The sequence below is a fragment of the Manis javanica genome, chromosome 10 (genome assembly GCF_040802235.1).
Source record: "Manis javanica isolate MJ-LG chromosome 10, MJ_LKY, whole genome shotgun sequence".
In the NCBI taxonomy this organism is placed as follows: Eukaryota; Metazoa; Chordata; class Mammalia; order Pholidota; family Manidae; genus Manis; species Manis javanica.
In genome coordinates, this window is record NC_133165.1 from 104,655,735 (window position 1) to 104,671,291 (window position 15,557).

Genomic DNA, 15,557 nt, shown 5'->3' on the forward strand with positions numbered 1-15,557 from the left:
TGTCACCCCCCTGGGGAGCCCAGGGAGACAGAAAAAGAGGCTGAATGATCCAGAGGAAAGCACAGCCAGGTGTCGGGGGAGACAGGAGCAGGCCTTGCTGGCATGGTTCCACTGGTAATGGCCAGGGCTGGGGGAGGGGAGCCTGGGGTGCTCTCCAGTGCCTACAGAGGGACCTGGGGCCTGGCCCCCCCTTTGGTAGCTGTGAGTATGATGTGTCAGGTTTTTAATGGAGTACTTCTAAATCTGTGAATTCCTAAAATAGGCCCCAGGACAGTGCCCTGAAGCACTGTTGATATGGAGAGTATGAAAACACCTTCTGTTAAAACCCAGTGATACTGTATAAGTCAGGCGGCGTTGCTCCAGGTATCACATAAGTCAAGAACTCCATTCTCATCCAGTTCCTCAGAAACGACGCTCTGCAGGTTACTCCCCCAGTGCTTAAAACTCAGGGCTGGTTCCCAGCTGCTCACAGGCTTCGAGGCCTGGTGGGCGAGGCCTTTACAACCTCTCCTAACGGACCCCCCCAAAGGTCTCCCACCACTCCTGGGGTCACGGGCCAGGGAACCCTTCGCCTTTCCCAGAACCCGCTTTGTGCCTTTGTCTGTGACAGCGGCCTTTTTGCCTAATATGCCTTTCTTTCTTCTTTGGCCTGGCAGATGCTGAATCCTTCAAGGACCAGCTGAAATGCCATCCCTGTGTGAATCCCTCAGGCGGAGCTGGAAGCCCCCCCTTTGTGCCCTCACAGCACCTTATTATAGTAACAAACACACTCCTGGTTACCTGGTGGGTTCTCGAGGCAGCGTGCCGCAGCCAGAACAGGCGGGCTTCAGAGGCAGACAGGCCTGACCCGGCTCCACCACAGCCGGCTGGGCGACAGGACTTAGCTTCTCTGAGGCTCAGTTTCCCTGTCACACATCACAGTTGTTGAAGGCTCTTTCTCAGAGTTGCTGTGACGAGCAGAGGTGAGGCATGTGCAGCAGGGTGTTGGTCAGGGAGAGGACACTTGAGAAATGCTACACATGCCCATTACTGCCTGTCCCTGTCACTCGGCCGTGAGCTTCCCATGGACAGAGACAGGCTTTCCTCGACTCCGTGGCCCCCAGAGCCAAGCATGCGGAATGCTTCACTGTATAATTTCAGTTAATCTTTGGAGAACCTGGGAGTTAGTGCTTTAGGAAGGTTCAGGAACCATTCTGACATCAGTGTCAGCATAGCATGGAAGTGGCAGGGCTGGGATTTGAAATCCACTTGCTCTGGCTGCAAACCCTGCATTCCTCCCAGCCTGCCTCTGTCTTCTCTTTCATCTTGTGCTGACCCCCCGTTGGTGACTCCACCTCGGCCACTGGGCCGTCCTGCCATTCCTCACATAGGTCACGCATGACCCTGCCTCAGGGTCTTTGCCTTTGGGCTCCTCTCTCTGGAAACCTTCAAAAGCTTTGCTCCTTCACTGCACTCAGTCTCAGCGCGAATGCTATTTCTTCTCAGGGGCCTTTCTGGGGGAGGGACCCGTGCCCATCACTCTGTTTCCTCACCCTGCTTCACCTCGTCACAACCATCGCCACCAACTCTGTGTGTCTCACCACGCCAGGCTGCTGGGGACTAAGCACTGAATGAGATAGATGTGGTTGTTAGAACTTACATTTTTAAGGTGGGGAAAATAATTTTAAAAATGCATAAATAAGATATTTTCAGGTCCTGACACCCTGGCCCACCAGAGGCGTCTTGCCATAATACACTGGCTTCCTGTTAAACAGTATTTGTCTATCTCTTCTGTTAAAACTTTACACTGAAGATTCATGATAAGTATTTGCTAAATGAGCGGTTGGATGGATGGATGGATGGTTGGTTGGATAATCTAAGAACAACATGATGCATATGCTGCAGCAAGAAGAGAAGGCATAGGCTTTGGGGATCGACGATCTGCTTAGAATTCTGACCTTAAACCTTCTAACTGCGTGACCTTGGCCGAGCCACTGCCAGCAAGCTGGTGTGGTGTTCTAAGCCCCCGTTTTCTTATCTGTAAAGTGGGATGAATTTCTGTCTTACAAGGTGAACTGTGAAGCTCAGATCAGGTTTTCCATGTCAGTGCTCTGTAAACTGCAAGGTTTACCTGGCTTAAAATTGATTTTCAAAAAAAGTAATGCAGCAACACACATTTATTGTTCGGGCCAGGCACACTGTCACTCACTAGGGGAACAAAAATGACAGGGTCCCTGCACTCAGGAGTTGGGGAGTCGCACCTGCCTTGCTCTCTAGATGGCAACTAGAGGGCAGAAGCCAGCCTTGTTCATGTCTCTGTCACCCACAGCTTCCCTTTGCTGCAGCTTTCTTTTATCTGGAGGGTACAAAATAAATGTTGGTTGAATTTTGCTTTTTATTTGGGAAAATTGCCTTGGATGTGTTGTACTTTTTCATGTCTTACGTGGCAAAAAAGAAAAGGACTAGGAAATTCTATAGATATGTGCACGTATCTATCTATATGTTGTGCATCCTTGTATAGCACGTGTGTCAATAACATAACATTTACTGAGGCCAGATTACAGGAAAATCTTTATACAGGTACTAGTGGATTGTCAAAAGAAAGAGAATAAAAGGGGCTTCATTCTTAAGATGTTTAAGTTCTAAACTGAAGAGCCTGCTGTGTGTAACAAAGGCTGGCAAACATTCAATTTAGCAAAAATTATACTATGGAAGTAGAGTTTCAGTGAAAAGTCTGAATGCAGGGCAGACTGTGAGAAGCACTGCGGTACTGGCGCTGTGTCCTGGAGACCACACGCACCATAGGAAGAGAGCTCAGTTCACACTGGGAAAAACATTTTGGTTATGACCTGAGTTGGAAGGCTGGACCTGCCGCTTACTAGCTGGGTGACTTTGGGCAAGTCACCTAATCTTTCTGAGCCTTAGTTTTCTTCTCTCTAAAAGGTACGTATTAATAGCACCTACCTCATAGGGTCGTCATGAGGATTATGGTGGTATATGTGGTGCATTAGCACAATGCCTGGCCCATAAGGGCACAATATATGGTGGCCTTCTAATCATATGGAGCAACCTGACTTAGCGACATGGGTTGCAGATGCTGCTGTTGAGGGCCTCGCTAAGGAAGAAGGCAGAAGTCAAAGAGCACTGTGGACCTGAGGCCCATGGCCTGTTTAGATATTTCATCCGAGTGTTGCATCCATGCAGTCTGGAATGACTGTTCTGAAAACTCCAAGTGGCCAGAGCAGCAGCAGTGATGGTTCCGCTCGGACCATGGTCTGCACCCTCAGAGTGCATCCTGGGTGCCCCACGTCCAAGTGGCCGTGGATTCACACAGCCAGAAGCAAGTGAACAAGGACGGCAAAAAAGTGGGAACCGTTTCTTCCAAGAAAAAGCTGACATTTATGTGGGGTACCCTGGCCAGAAAAACGGAGACATGATGGTTGTGTTCTTAGATCTGCCATGTGCAAGAGAGACCAGTCACTCTGTGTTGCCCCAGGGAGCCGAGTGGGGAGCAGAGTGGCTACAGGCCTAGGTCATGGGGTCAGAGAGACGTGAGTGGGTGCAGTGGGTGGGAGAAAATGTTACTTGGTGAGATGCCTGTCCTTTTTTTCAAGGCACTTGTAGTCCTCTCTTCCTGTTGGTGACCTTGCTTTTGTCTCTCCGGTGTTGGGAGGGGGCAGTATGGAGGGGAGGTATAGCCTTCAGGGAAGTTCCTCCGTGACTTGCACTCTCGTGGGCAGGTGTTGCACTCTTGGCCCGTGTGGTGTTTCGAGCCAGCTCCTCTCCAGAATGTTACTGTGAGTTCTTCAGAGAGTGTCCCACCAATCACTGGGGGTTCTGACCTGCAAGAATAGGCCCTTCTAAAGACTCCACAGTTTTAACAAGGCTGATCCTGGCACAGACAAATCGGGGAGAGGGAGAGTATTTCTCTTAGTTCCCTGTTTCTGTTGAAAGGGAGGGAGTGTATGCATGACTGTGTGTGCACACATGCCTGAAAGATTAACTAGATGTGCATGCCTTGCTAGGAAGACCAGGGGTTGGCCCAGACCAACAGAAATTGCTGTAGGTGGTATGGTTTGGCGGAGGAAGGGGCTGCAAATTTTAGTAAATGCCATTCCAAGTCAGCCATGACTGTTGCTTGGAAAGATGTGCCAAGACTTGAAGGGATTAGAATCTGAGAGGAGACATTCTGGAGAGTCCAGAAAAGAATCCTGGAGATTTGTATCCAGATGCAATTTCGGATAAGATGTGATGACACATATTTGCCTTGTGCCATCAAAGCTTTGAAAATGTTACGATCCATTTGTTTCTACGCTGTGCCTTTGAGATCTGGAAAGGGTAGCATTTAACGTTTTGAATTTCTCTGCTGCTCAGTGTTTCCTCAGAAATACCAGATTTCCATATCCTCTTAACAAGCTGGCTCTTGTTCCTTCCAGTGGGTGTTTTCCCCATACTTATTTACAATTTTGGAAGCAGCTTTTAAAAGAGCAATTTGTTGAGACATAAAATACAAAACAAAACCTAACATTTCTCCCTGCTGTTTGCATTTGCTTCCCCGTCTACACCACTTTCTTGTCGGCAGTCAGCGGGTCTTCTTTTTATGATCTGCTATGTAACACCTAAGGTGTTAACTAATGAGCTTTTCTTCAGCTCTTTGAATTATGAGGAGTCATAGTCATCTCTCTAAGCTTCAGCTGCTTTCTAGGAAAAATGGAGATCAAAATCTTTACTTCTGAGAATTGTTGAACACTATGAGATAATATGTGCCAAGGGCCTGGCGTGTTAAAACAGGAGTTCAATAAATGCTAGCTCCCATATCATAAAGTCGGCAATGGGAGACTGCAAAAGCAGTCAGAAAGCACACAGCCAGCGGTATGCTCTGTTCTGCTCTAACACCACGTATGCATTCCTAAAAATCACCACCCTGCAAAATTATGCAATGAAACCCACAAAGGTTATTGGAAAACAAGCTAGAGGCCAACATTCAAAAACCTTCTCAGAGATACATTTTTTTTAAAAAGCCTAATAAAAATGATAGCACAGTTTTGCACCTATTAGAAGGCTGAGATAAAGAAATACAATAAGTATGGCACTTCACCTTGGAAAAGACCTGAAGTGTTTGGAAGTAGATGTCAGAAGGACTGCAGCTTGGAGTTATTGTGAAGTGGTAGAATGCAAGTATGGCTCATAATACACACTGTGAAGTATAGCTGGTAGATGTTTGGGATGTGAGTACATATGAATTTTGCATATTCCTCTCGGGCTCAGAAAGCTGTGTGCAGTCTTCTGCATTACCTGGTGGCTCTTATAAAAGAAATCCAAAAGCAAACACAAGTCTGCTCAATATTCAAATCATTCCCTATATATTACCTGCATTGGAACACATTCTTATTTTAAAAATAGGCATTATAGTAGAACTGACTGTACTTAGCTGATGTTGCATGAATGAATAGTGGATGATGTAGTGGAAGGAATCAGCATTATGCTACATTGTGGGAAGTACACTGGTATGTATTTATTTTGGAATTAGATTTTAAAAACCTTTTTTTTGTAATTTTAAAATACTACATCGCTAACAGAGAGCTCTTGATATCTCTTCCTGCAGCAGCTTTTGGTCTGTGCTTGAAAGATCCCCTTCAGGGACCACTGGGTAAAGGGAGGTGAGCTGCAAGGTTTCCTGCCCTCTTTCTCTACTTCAGCCAGAGCCTTCAGGGTTTCATGTTTTTTTTCTCTCTTCTTTCAAAGAAAGTGTTCTGCTGCTAATTTACACATCTACAAATGACCATCAGTGATTCAGTTGACCGGATTTTGTTTTACAAACTACTTCACTGGAATATCTTCTTTGCAAAAAAAGATAATCCTTAGTTGGTGCTATTGGGATATGCATACTCCAGGATTAGAATTTGACCAAGAAATACTCAAGTGGGGCTTCAATTACCATTTGCCTCTAAACTAGTCAGCAAAGCCTCTTCAGCAATGGTACATGTGGAGCTTTATATAAAATCCAATTCCAGTCAGGACAGATCTCAGATAAACTGGATGGGCATTTAAATGTAATGTGTTTATGGTGTTCCTGTCTCTTCACAAACACCAGCAGCAATTCTGTGATTTTCTTTCTTTTTTTGTCCCCAGAGAGCTGGATTGAAAGATGTCTCAACGAAAGTGAAAACAAACGTTATTCCAGCCACACATCTCTGGGGAATGTTTCTAATGATGAAAGTAAGTGCTTACAACTCGTTCTTCCATGAAGTCCTAGACAAAGCCAGGAATAGTGCTTCTAGAATGCTAAATTTGGGCAAGTCACCTGAAATGAGAGACTCTCTGGCCACTGATGAAATAGCCTAGGCTCTCCCTATAATATTCTGCAGTAGGGAGTGCTACCCAGTCAGGTGGATGTGGAAACCAAGGCCGTGGCAAACACTTGCTGTTTACACATTCATATTATCTGAGCCCCCAAAGACCCTATTACAGTTGGGCAAATGTCAATCCTGAATAGAAAAGGCTATTCTCCATGTCACACTGTAGATGTGGGTTTAAAGTAGGGTGTCATGAGATTGTTTTAGAGTGACGAATCTCCTTGCTGTTTGAAAGTAAAAACTTCTCCTGGACTTTGTACTAGAGAATTGATGTTAATAGGAAGATATAAATTGCTGTTTTCACACCTTTCCCTGAGTTATGACTGGGCTTCTGGATGACTTGTGATAAGAGCAAAGGTCACTTGGAACTTGTATTTGTCCCTTAAGCACTAAAAAAGGGGGGAGCTTATTATAAATGTCATTTCCATCAGGGACAGTGTGTCTTTCTCCCTTGGTTTGTAAAGTACATCTCCTTAGTGCAGTTTTCTCAAAGAATGGGCCAGCGACCACCCACTCCATAATCCTCATGGGGGGTGTTAGTATACTGACAGGCTTCATTCCCAAGTCCCTTTCAGAGTCCCTTATCTCTTTGTCATTCCATCAACACTATTTTGCTTCATTCTGTAAAACTGAGATAAATCAAACATAAAGTACACGAATCTTATGTGAATAGTTTGATGCATATCTTGTATCCTCTGTGTCACCACCACCCAGAGAAGAGAGAGAACATTTCTAGCACCCGGGGAGGCTCCCACAGGTCTCATCCTTGTCAATAACTACTGTCCTGAGTTTTTATCACTGTAGTTTGGTTTTGCCTAGTTTTGAAACATGTAAATAGACTCATAGACTCTGTATTCTTTTGTATGTAGACTTTTTCCACCTAACATAATGTCTGTGACACCCATCAGTGGTGCTGTTCATAGCAGTAGTCTTTTTCTTTTCCATGGCTGCATAGTATTCCACATATCTCACATCTTATGTTTCTACTTAAATGTTGATGGCTATTTAAGTGGTTTCTAGTTTCCAATTATTTCTTAAGCATCCCTGAACATTCTTTTTTTAGTATTATTTTATTGTGGTAAAATATACTAACATAAAATTTATCATTTTAAGGAGCAGTTCAGTAGTACCTAGTACATTTTCCTTTGTGCAGCCATCACCACCATCCATCTCCAGAACCTTTTTCATCTTTCCAAACTGAAACTCTGTACCCATTAAACAATAACTTCCTATTGCCCCTGCCCCAGTCCCTGGCAACTACTATTCTACTTCCTGCCTTGATTAATTTGATTCATCTCAATATCTCATGTAAGTGGAATCACCCAGCATTTGTCCTTGTGTGACTGGCTTACTGCACTTAGCATAATATATTCAAGGTTCATTCATGTTGTAGCATGTGTCAAAATTTTCTTTCTTTTTAAGGCTGAATGACATTCCATTGTATGTATATATCACATTCTGTTTATCCATTCTTCCATTGATGGACATCTGAGTTGTTTCTACCTTTTGGCTACTGTAAAAAAATGCTGCTATGAACTTGGGTGTACAAATATCTGTTCGAGTTCCTGTTTTCAATTCTTTTGAGTATATACCTAGAAGTGGAAGTGTTGGATCATATGGTAATCCTTTGTTTAGTATTTTGAGGAACTGCCATACTGTGTTCCGTAACAGCTGCACCAGTTACATCCTTGCCAATCCATTTTTTTTAATAATAGCCATCCTAAAGGGTGTAAAGTACTATTTTGTGATTTTGATGTGTATTTTCCTAATGATTACTTATGTTGAGCTCTTTTCATGTGCATTGATCATTTGTATATCTTTGGAGAAATGTCTATTCAAGTCTCTTGCTCATTTTTATTTGAATTGTTTATTTTTTTGTTGTTGAATTATGGGAGTTATGTATATATTCTGCATATTACCCCCTATCAGATATATGATATGCAAGTATTTTCTTCCATTTCATAGGTTGCCCTTCACTCTGTTGATTGTGTTCTCTGATGCACAGATATTTTTAATTTTTATGTAGTCCAGTTTATCAATTTTCTTTGGTTAGTCATGCTTCTGGTATATTACCAAAACCAGTATCATGAAGGTTTTGTCTATGTTTTCCTTCCAAGAGTTTTATAATTTTATCTCTTATGTTTAGGTCTTTGATCCATTTTGAGTTAATTTTTGTATATGGTCCACATTCATTCTTTTGCATGTGGATATCCAGTTTTCCCAACACCATCTGTTGAAAAGACTTTCTTTTCTCCACTACATGGTCTTGACACCCTTGTCAAAAATCCTTAACCATAAATGCAAAGGTTTATTTTGGGCTCTCTATTCTCTTATGTTGGCCTATATGTCTGTCTGTATGCCAGTATCACACTATTTTGATAATTGTAGCTTTGTACTAAGTTTTGAAATCAGGTGATGTGAGACCTCCAAAATTTAATTGTTTTTCAGAACTGTTTTGACTATGCAGAGTCCTTTTAGAGTCCATGTGAATTTTAGGATGGATTTTTTCAATTTCTGCAAAAAAATGGTAGGATTTTGATAGGGGTTACATTGAATCTGTGGGTCACTTTGCATAGTAATAACATCTTAAAAATATTAAGTTTTCCAATCCATGAACACAAGATGTCTTTCCATTTATTGTTGTCATTTGTAATTTCTTTCAGCAACTCTATGGTTTTGAGTGTACAAGTCTTTTGCTTCCTTGGTTAAGTTTATTCTTAAGTATTTTATTCCTTTTGTTATTGTAAATAGAATTGTTTTCTCAACTTCTTTTTGGATTGCTCATTGTTAGTATAAAGAATGTAACTGATTTCCATGTGTTGAATTGTATCTTGCAACTTTGCTGAATTTATTCTAGCAGTTTTGCTTGTGGGTGTGTGTAATCTTGTCCAATTGCTCTGATTGGGCCTCCAGCACTATATTGAATAGATTTGGCAAAAGTGAGCATCCTTGTCTTACTTATGATCTTAGAGAAAAAGCTTTCAGTCTTTCACCATTGAGTGTATTTGCTGTGAATAGCTCATATAGGTTTTTCTTATGTTGAGGTTTTCTTCTATTCCTGTTTTACAATTGTTTTTGTCATGAAAGTGTTGAATTTTGTCAAATGCTTTTTCTGCATCAACTAAGATGATAATGTGGGTATTTTGTTAATATGGTATATTACATTGATTGATTTTTGTATGTTGACCCATCCTTGCACTCAAGTATAAAAAACTCCACCTAGTCATGGTATATAACCCTTTTAACACATTGTTGAATTCTGTTTGCTAGTATTTGCTGAGAATTTTCATAATAATTTCAATATTCATAAAGGATATTAATCTGTAGTTTTCTTTTCTTGTAGTGTATTTGTCTGAGTTTGGTAACAGGGCAATGCTTGCTTAATAGAATGAGTTTGGTAGTGTTCCATCCTTTTCCATTTTTTGGAAGAGTTTGAGAAGGATTGGTGCTCTGATTCTGTGGATATCCTCTTTTGTGAACTACCTGTTCAGGTATTTTGCCTGTCAGTTTTTTTTTTAATTGTGCTGTTTTATCTTTTCCTTAATGATTTGTAAGAATTGTTTTTATATTTCAAATAGGAGACAATAGGAGAAGAAAGTACTGCAAACATCTCTTAATTGGTGGTCTGCCTTTCATTCTCTTAGTGGTATCTATCAATGCATGGAAGTTCTTAGTTCTAATAAATGTGGTCTATCAATGTTTTCCTTTTATAGTTAGTGATTTTTGTTTCCTATGAGAAATCTTTGCCTACGTCAAGGTCATTAAGCTAATTTTCGCATTGTTATCTAGAAGAAATTCTACCTTTTACTTTTATATCAGCAATCTATCTGGAACTTTTATATACAAAGTGAAGGAGGAGTCATAGTTCTTTTTTTATTTTTAATTTTTGACTGATAGAGCACCTTTTGTCAAAAAGAATATCCTTTACCCACTGATCATGAATGAGCAGATCGTGTTATGTGCTTCTATGTCTTGACCTTTATTCTGAACCATTGGCTATCTATTTTTGGGTCACCTTATTACTTCACCTTTATAATTAGTTGTGATATCTGCTGGCATAAGATATTTCTTCTTCAAGAGTGTTTTGGTTCATTTAAGTTCTTAACATTTCCACACATATTTTAGAACCAGCCTGTCAATTTTCACATGCACACATGCACACACACACAAAAAAACCTTCCAGGATTTTGACTGGGATCACACTGAATCTACAATAAATTTGAGAAGAACTGACATCTTACCAACATCAAATTTCCAATCCATGTATGTGGTATTACCTCTGTGTATTAAATGGCCTTTAATTTCTCTCAGTAGATTTCAGTGTAGAGATTTTGTACATCTTTCATTAGCGTTATTTCCAGGTAACTGATATTTTTTAGTATTATTATAAGTAGTATTATTTAAAATATTTTTCTAATGGTTATTAGTTGCTGACATATGAAAATGTAATTGACTTTTTAGATAATGAAAAAGTCTCCATTCACTTTGCTAAATTCACTTTTAATTATGAGTTTGGGTTTTTTAAAATGAGAATGATGGTAATTTTTTATCTTCTTTTATAGTCTTTATATTTTTCTTTCTATGTGTTAGTGCACTGACTGGGACTTCTAGTGCAATATTGAGCTGAAGTAACAATAGTAAACATCCTTGTCTTATTCCCAACCTAAGGGAGAAAAACATTAGTGTTTCACCATTGAGTATGATGTTTGTTGTGGATTTTTTGTATTTACTCATTATCAAATCCCTGGTTTGCTGAGTGATTTTTCTTGTATGGGTTTTGAACTGATCAAGTGTTTTTCTGCATCTTTTGAGATGATCATTTGTTTTGTCCTTTATTCTATTAATGTTGTGAATTACATTGATTGATTTTTAAACGTTAAACCGACCTTGCATTCCCGGAATAAACTGCACTTGGTCAGAAGAATTATCTTTTTTAGGTTAGATTGACTACTATTTTATTAAGAATTTTGTTATCTATACTCATGAGACTTTATTAGCTTATGATTTTCCTTTCTTACAATGTCCTTGTCAGGTTTTTGTGTCATGTTTATACAGGTTTATGTAAGAAAAGATGGGAAGTTTCTTCTTTTTCATTTCTTCTGAAGAGTTTGTGTAAGATTGACATTATTTACTTCTTAAGAATTAGGAATGATTCAATGTGAAGTCCTCTGGGTTTGGAAAAAATTTTTAATGATGGATTCAATTTTTTAAATAGTAATATTATTCATATTTTTCTATTTCGTGTTACTTTTAGCAAATTGTTACTTTTAAGGAATTCATTTTGCCTGAATTTTCAAATTTATTTTCATGATGTTATTTAAACTTTACCATTAGTATTTTTTTGTCATGCTTTTACCATTTAGTGATGTCCACTTTCATTTCTGGTATTGGCAATTCTGTGTTTTTTAATCAGTCTTGCCACAGTTTATCAACTAGTCTTTCCAAAGATCCAACTTTTGGGTTTGTTGATTTTCTCAATTTATGTCTTCTTTTATTTCATTTATTTCTGCTCTTATCTATTGTTTCCTTCCTTCTACCTTCTTTAAGTTTAATTTTTTGTCTTTCTCTAGCTTTTCAGGCAGCCACTTAAATAGTTGATTTTCAACCTTTTCTAAGATAGGCATTTAATGTTATAAATTTTCCTCTAAGCACTGCTCAGCTTCACTCATAATTTTTCTGATGTCATACTTTCATTATCACTCTGTTAAACTTATTTTCTTATTCCTATTGTGATTTCTTCTCTTACCTGCTTTATTTAGAAATCTATTGCTTAATTTCCAAGCATTTTGTTATTTTCTAGTTGTCTTTCTGTTACTGGTTTCTATTGTAATTTCACTGCGGTCAGAGAATATATTTTGTAGGATTTTAATGTTTGAAATTATTAAGAATTGCTTTTTGTCCTCACAAATGGTTGATTTTGGCAGATGCCCATGCATACTTGTAAAGAATGTGTGTTCTACAGATAACGGATAGAACGAATGCTCTGTAGAGATCAGTAGGATCAAGTTGGTATTCGTATAGCTTATTTTTTTATTTTCAACCTTTCTGAATTCAATATTAAGGATTCTAAAATAGTTTTTAAAAATCCAGTCTGATAATCTTTATATTCAATTAGAGTATTTAGATCATTTAAATTTAATGTAGTTGCTTACATTGTTGGACTTAAATCAACAAAGTTACTATTTAATTTTGATTTCTCCCGTCTTTAGTCATTCATTCCCCCCTTTTAGCTTTTTTAGGAGGGTTGATGTGGTTTAACATTTCTTTATGTTTTCCTCTGCTAGCTTTGCAGTTATATATTCTTTCAGAGTGGTTATCTTAGGTATTAAAACATGCATCCTTCCCTTAGGTCTAGTTCACTTTACTCCTTCTCCACTTCAAGCACAGGGCATGAACTTGCTCATAGTTTAACTTCATTTATCTCTTTGCTATTGTTTTAATGTATTTTATTTCCCATACAACATTTCCATAAGTACCACACATCATTATTATTGTTTTAAATATTCAATATTTATTTATATTTATTCACATATTTACCCTTTTCAGGGCTCTTTATGCCTGTCAACAAGTCTATGCTTCCATTTGGGATCACATTTATTCAACCCAAAGAAACATTTTTAATATTTTTGGATAGTGCAGTGTCTTATAGATCATGAAAAACATCTTTATTTCACCTATATTTTTGAAAGACATTCTTGCTGGATATAGAATTCTAGACTGCTAAGATTAATTCCCCCCTTTTTAACATTTTTAAGTTTTTGTTCCATTGTCTTCTGGCTTCTAAACAGTTAAGTCATAAGTCATCAGATTTATTTTTACTGCTTTGAATGCATTGTGTCTTTTTGTCTCTGATTGCCATTAAGATTTTTTTCTTTGTCTTTAGTTTTCAGCAGTTTGACTGTTATGTACATAGGTGTGATTTTCTTGTACTTTTTCTTCTTGGGGTTCACTGAGCTTCTTGACTCTGTGGGTTGTCTTTCATCAAATATATAAAAATTCTTGACCAAGTCTTCTCAAATATTTTTTCTGCCCCATTCACTCCTTTATCTCCTTTTGGGACTCCAGTTACATGACTATTAAACCTTTTGACTGTACTGCATGTATTTCTTATGCTCTGCTCTAGTTTGTCCATTTTTCTCTCTTCATACCTCAGTCTGGTGTTTCCTATTGACGTGCTTTTCAGTTCTCAAATCCCATTTTCTATCATGTCCAGTGTGGTGTTAAGCCTATCCAAGTGATCTTAATTTCAGACATTGCACTTTTTCTTTTATGGGAGACATCAACAAGTCTACGTTGATATTCAACAAATCTCTCAACAAATCTCAGTTGATATTCTCCGTTTTTCTTCTGTTTCCTCTATTTCCTCTATTTTGACCATCTTTTTCCTTAACATAGTTTTTTAAAATTCCTGTTGTATACCTCTAATGTCTGAGCCTTCTCTGAATCTACTTCTGTTCTCTTTTTTTCTCTTGAATTTCAGGGGTTTTGGTTTGGTTTGGTTTGGTTTGGGTCCTGTTTTTCAGTGTGCCTTATGGTTTTTTATTTAATGCTAGATATTTTGGACACAAAGTTGGAGAAGCTTTGAATGAATTATGTTAACTTCCTTCAAGCAGTGTTAAATTTTGTTCTAGCAGGCAGATAGAGAACCAGCAGGTCTTCCTTGAGTATGCTAGGCCTTGGTTAAGTCTAGTCTATTTCAGTTTTGTGCTTACTACAAGGATGTGGTCTTTACTCGTAGTTCATAGCCTTTTTAGCTACAGCTGGAAGCACTGGCTATTTACCAAGTCCCTTCTGCCTTGATCTAACTTGAACTCCAACTTCTGACTCCCCAACTAATCAGTGATCAGCTCTTTGGCCTGTAAGCTGATGTCTTCTCAGTTTTTGGTTTCTTACTGTGTGTGGCTTAGGAATAGGCTAAAGTTTTGTGAAGAATTTGAATGCAGGTGTGTTTGTCTCCTTCTCTGTGGTTTCTCTTCTCTCTTGAAAGTTGTTTCTTAGATCTTAGCCACTTTGTCATCCCCAAACTTTGACTGTAGTCTCACCAGTCCAATAGATGGACACTCTGCTTGGGCGCCTGCACATCCACTCAGTTCCTCCATGGGCCATCCTCCCCAAGTAGAAGGGAGCATGTCTGATTGACTGTGTCTCACTAACACTTATTGTGTAGGGCCTGGTATATAGTAGCTGCTTGGTAAGTGTGTATTAAGTAAATGGATATTAGAAAACAGACTTGTAAAGACATGCCAGATTATGAGCTCTTGTAATTTGCTTTCAGTTTTTGGTACTCCAGGACTTAACCCTTTAATAGATTCTTCCTTCAGATGCCCCCTCTCCAATAGGGTCTTTCAGTTTGTTCAAGTTTAATTAGAGTGTTTTTGAATAGATAATACATTCATATAGTTTAATAATTAAAGTGCTTTAAAAAGTACTCCCTGAGACGTCTTTGTCCCATCCCTCTCCTCCCATCTCAGTTCCAAGAGGCAAGCACTTTTATTCATTTACTGCATATTTCTCCAGTATTACTGGTGTTAATTATGTTTTCTTCCAGTATTTTACTTCTTTACGCAAATCGAAATTCAAATATATGACCTTTTTTGCCACTTTCTTACACAAAAATGTAGCACCCCATGTGCATCATGCTGTGACTTGCTTTCCTCACTTAATAACCCTGGGGTGTTCCATATCAGTAAGAACTTAGGGTGCGTCCTCGGTCTTTTCATGTTCTTTTTCACAGCTGTGTAGTATTCCACTGTGAGCATGTATCATAATTTAGTTAACCAATTGAGCACTGGGCAGTATGTCCAAACCTTTGCTGTTACAGATAAGCGCTAATGAATAACCTCATGTGTGGTCATTTCCTACATGTACAGGTGTAGCGTTAGGATCTGTTCTCAGACTTGGGGTTCCTGGATAAAGGGCACACAGGATCTTGTAGATCTGACAAATGACCTTCCAGATGGGGAGGCACCATTTCACACTCCCCTGCAAGGTAGTAGGGTACCTGTTTTCCACAGCTTCATGGCAGTGTTGTGTGCTCATGGCTGAATTTTTGCCAGTCTGATAAGTGACAAATGGTATTTTAGTGCAGCTTTCATTTTCGCTCATTGAGATTAATCATCTTTTCACATATCAAGAGCATTTGTATTTTTCCCATCAACTGTGTGTCACGTGCTTTGCCAATTTCTTTTTCCTGGTTCTTGTTCCTTTTCCTTTGGGTTTTAT

The 15,557-nt window shown here is 39.1% G+C and overlaps 1 protein-coding gene across 3 annotated transcripts in view; it reads left to right on the plus strand.

Moving 5' to 3' along the window:
- RFX4 (regulatory factor X4) overlaps window positions 1–15,557 on the plus strand; it is a 141,021-nt gene that overhangs the window by 18,931 nt on the left and 106,533 nt on the right. For 2 of the 3 annotated variants that reach the window (XM_073213785.1, XM_037007098.2), the window contains exon 2: window positions 6,112–6,198. In XM_073213785.1, coding sequence (XP_073069886.1) covers window positions 6,112–6,198 — 87 coding nt within the window. Of the gene's footprint in view, window positions 1–5,444; window positions 5,487–6,111; window positions 6,199–15,557 lie in introns of those variants that run through there. The other variant, XM_073213786.1, reaches the window with a different exon arrangement.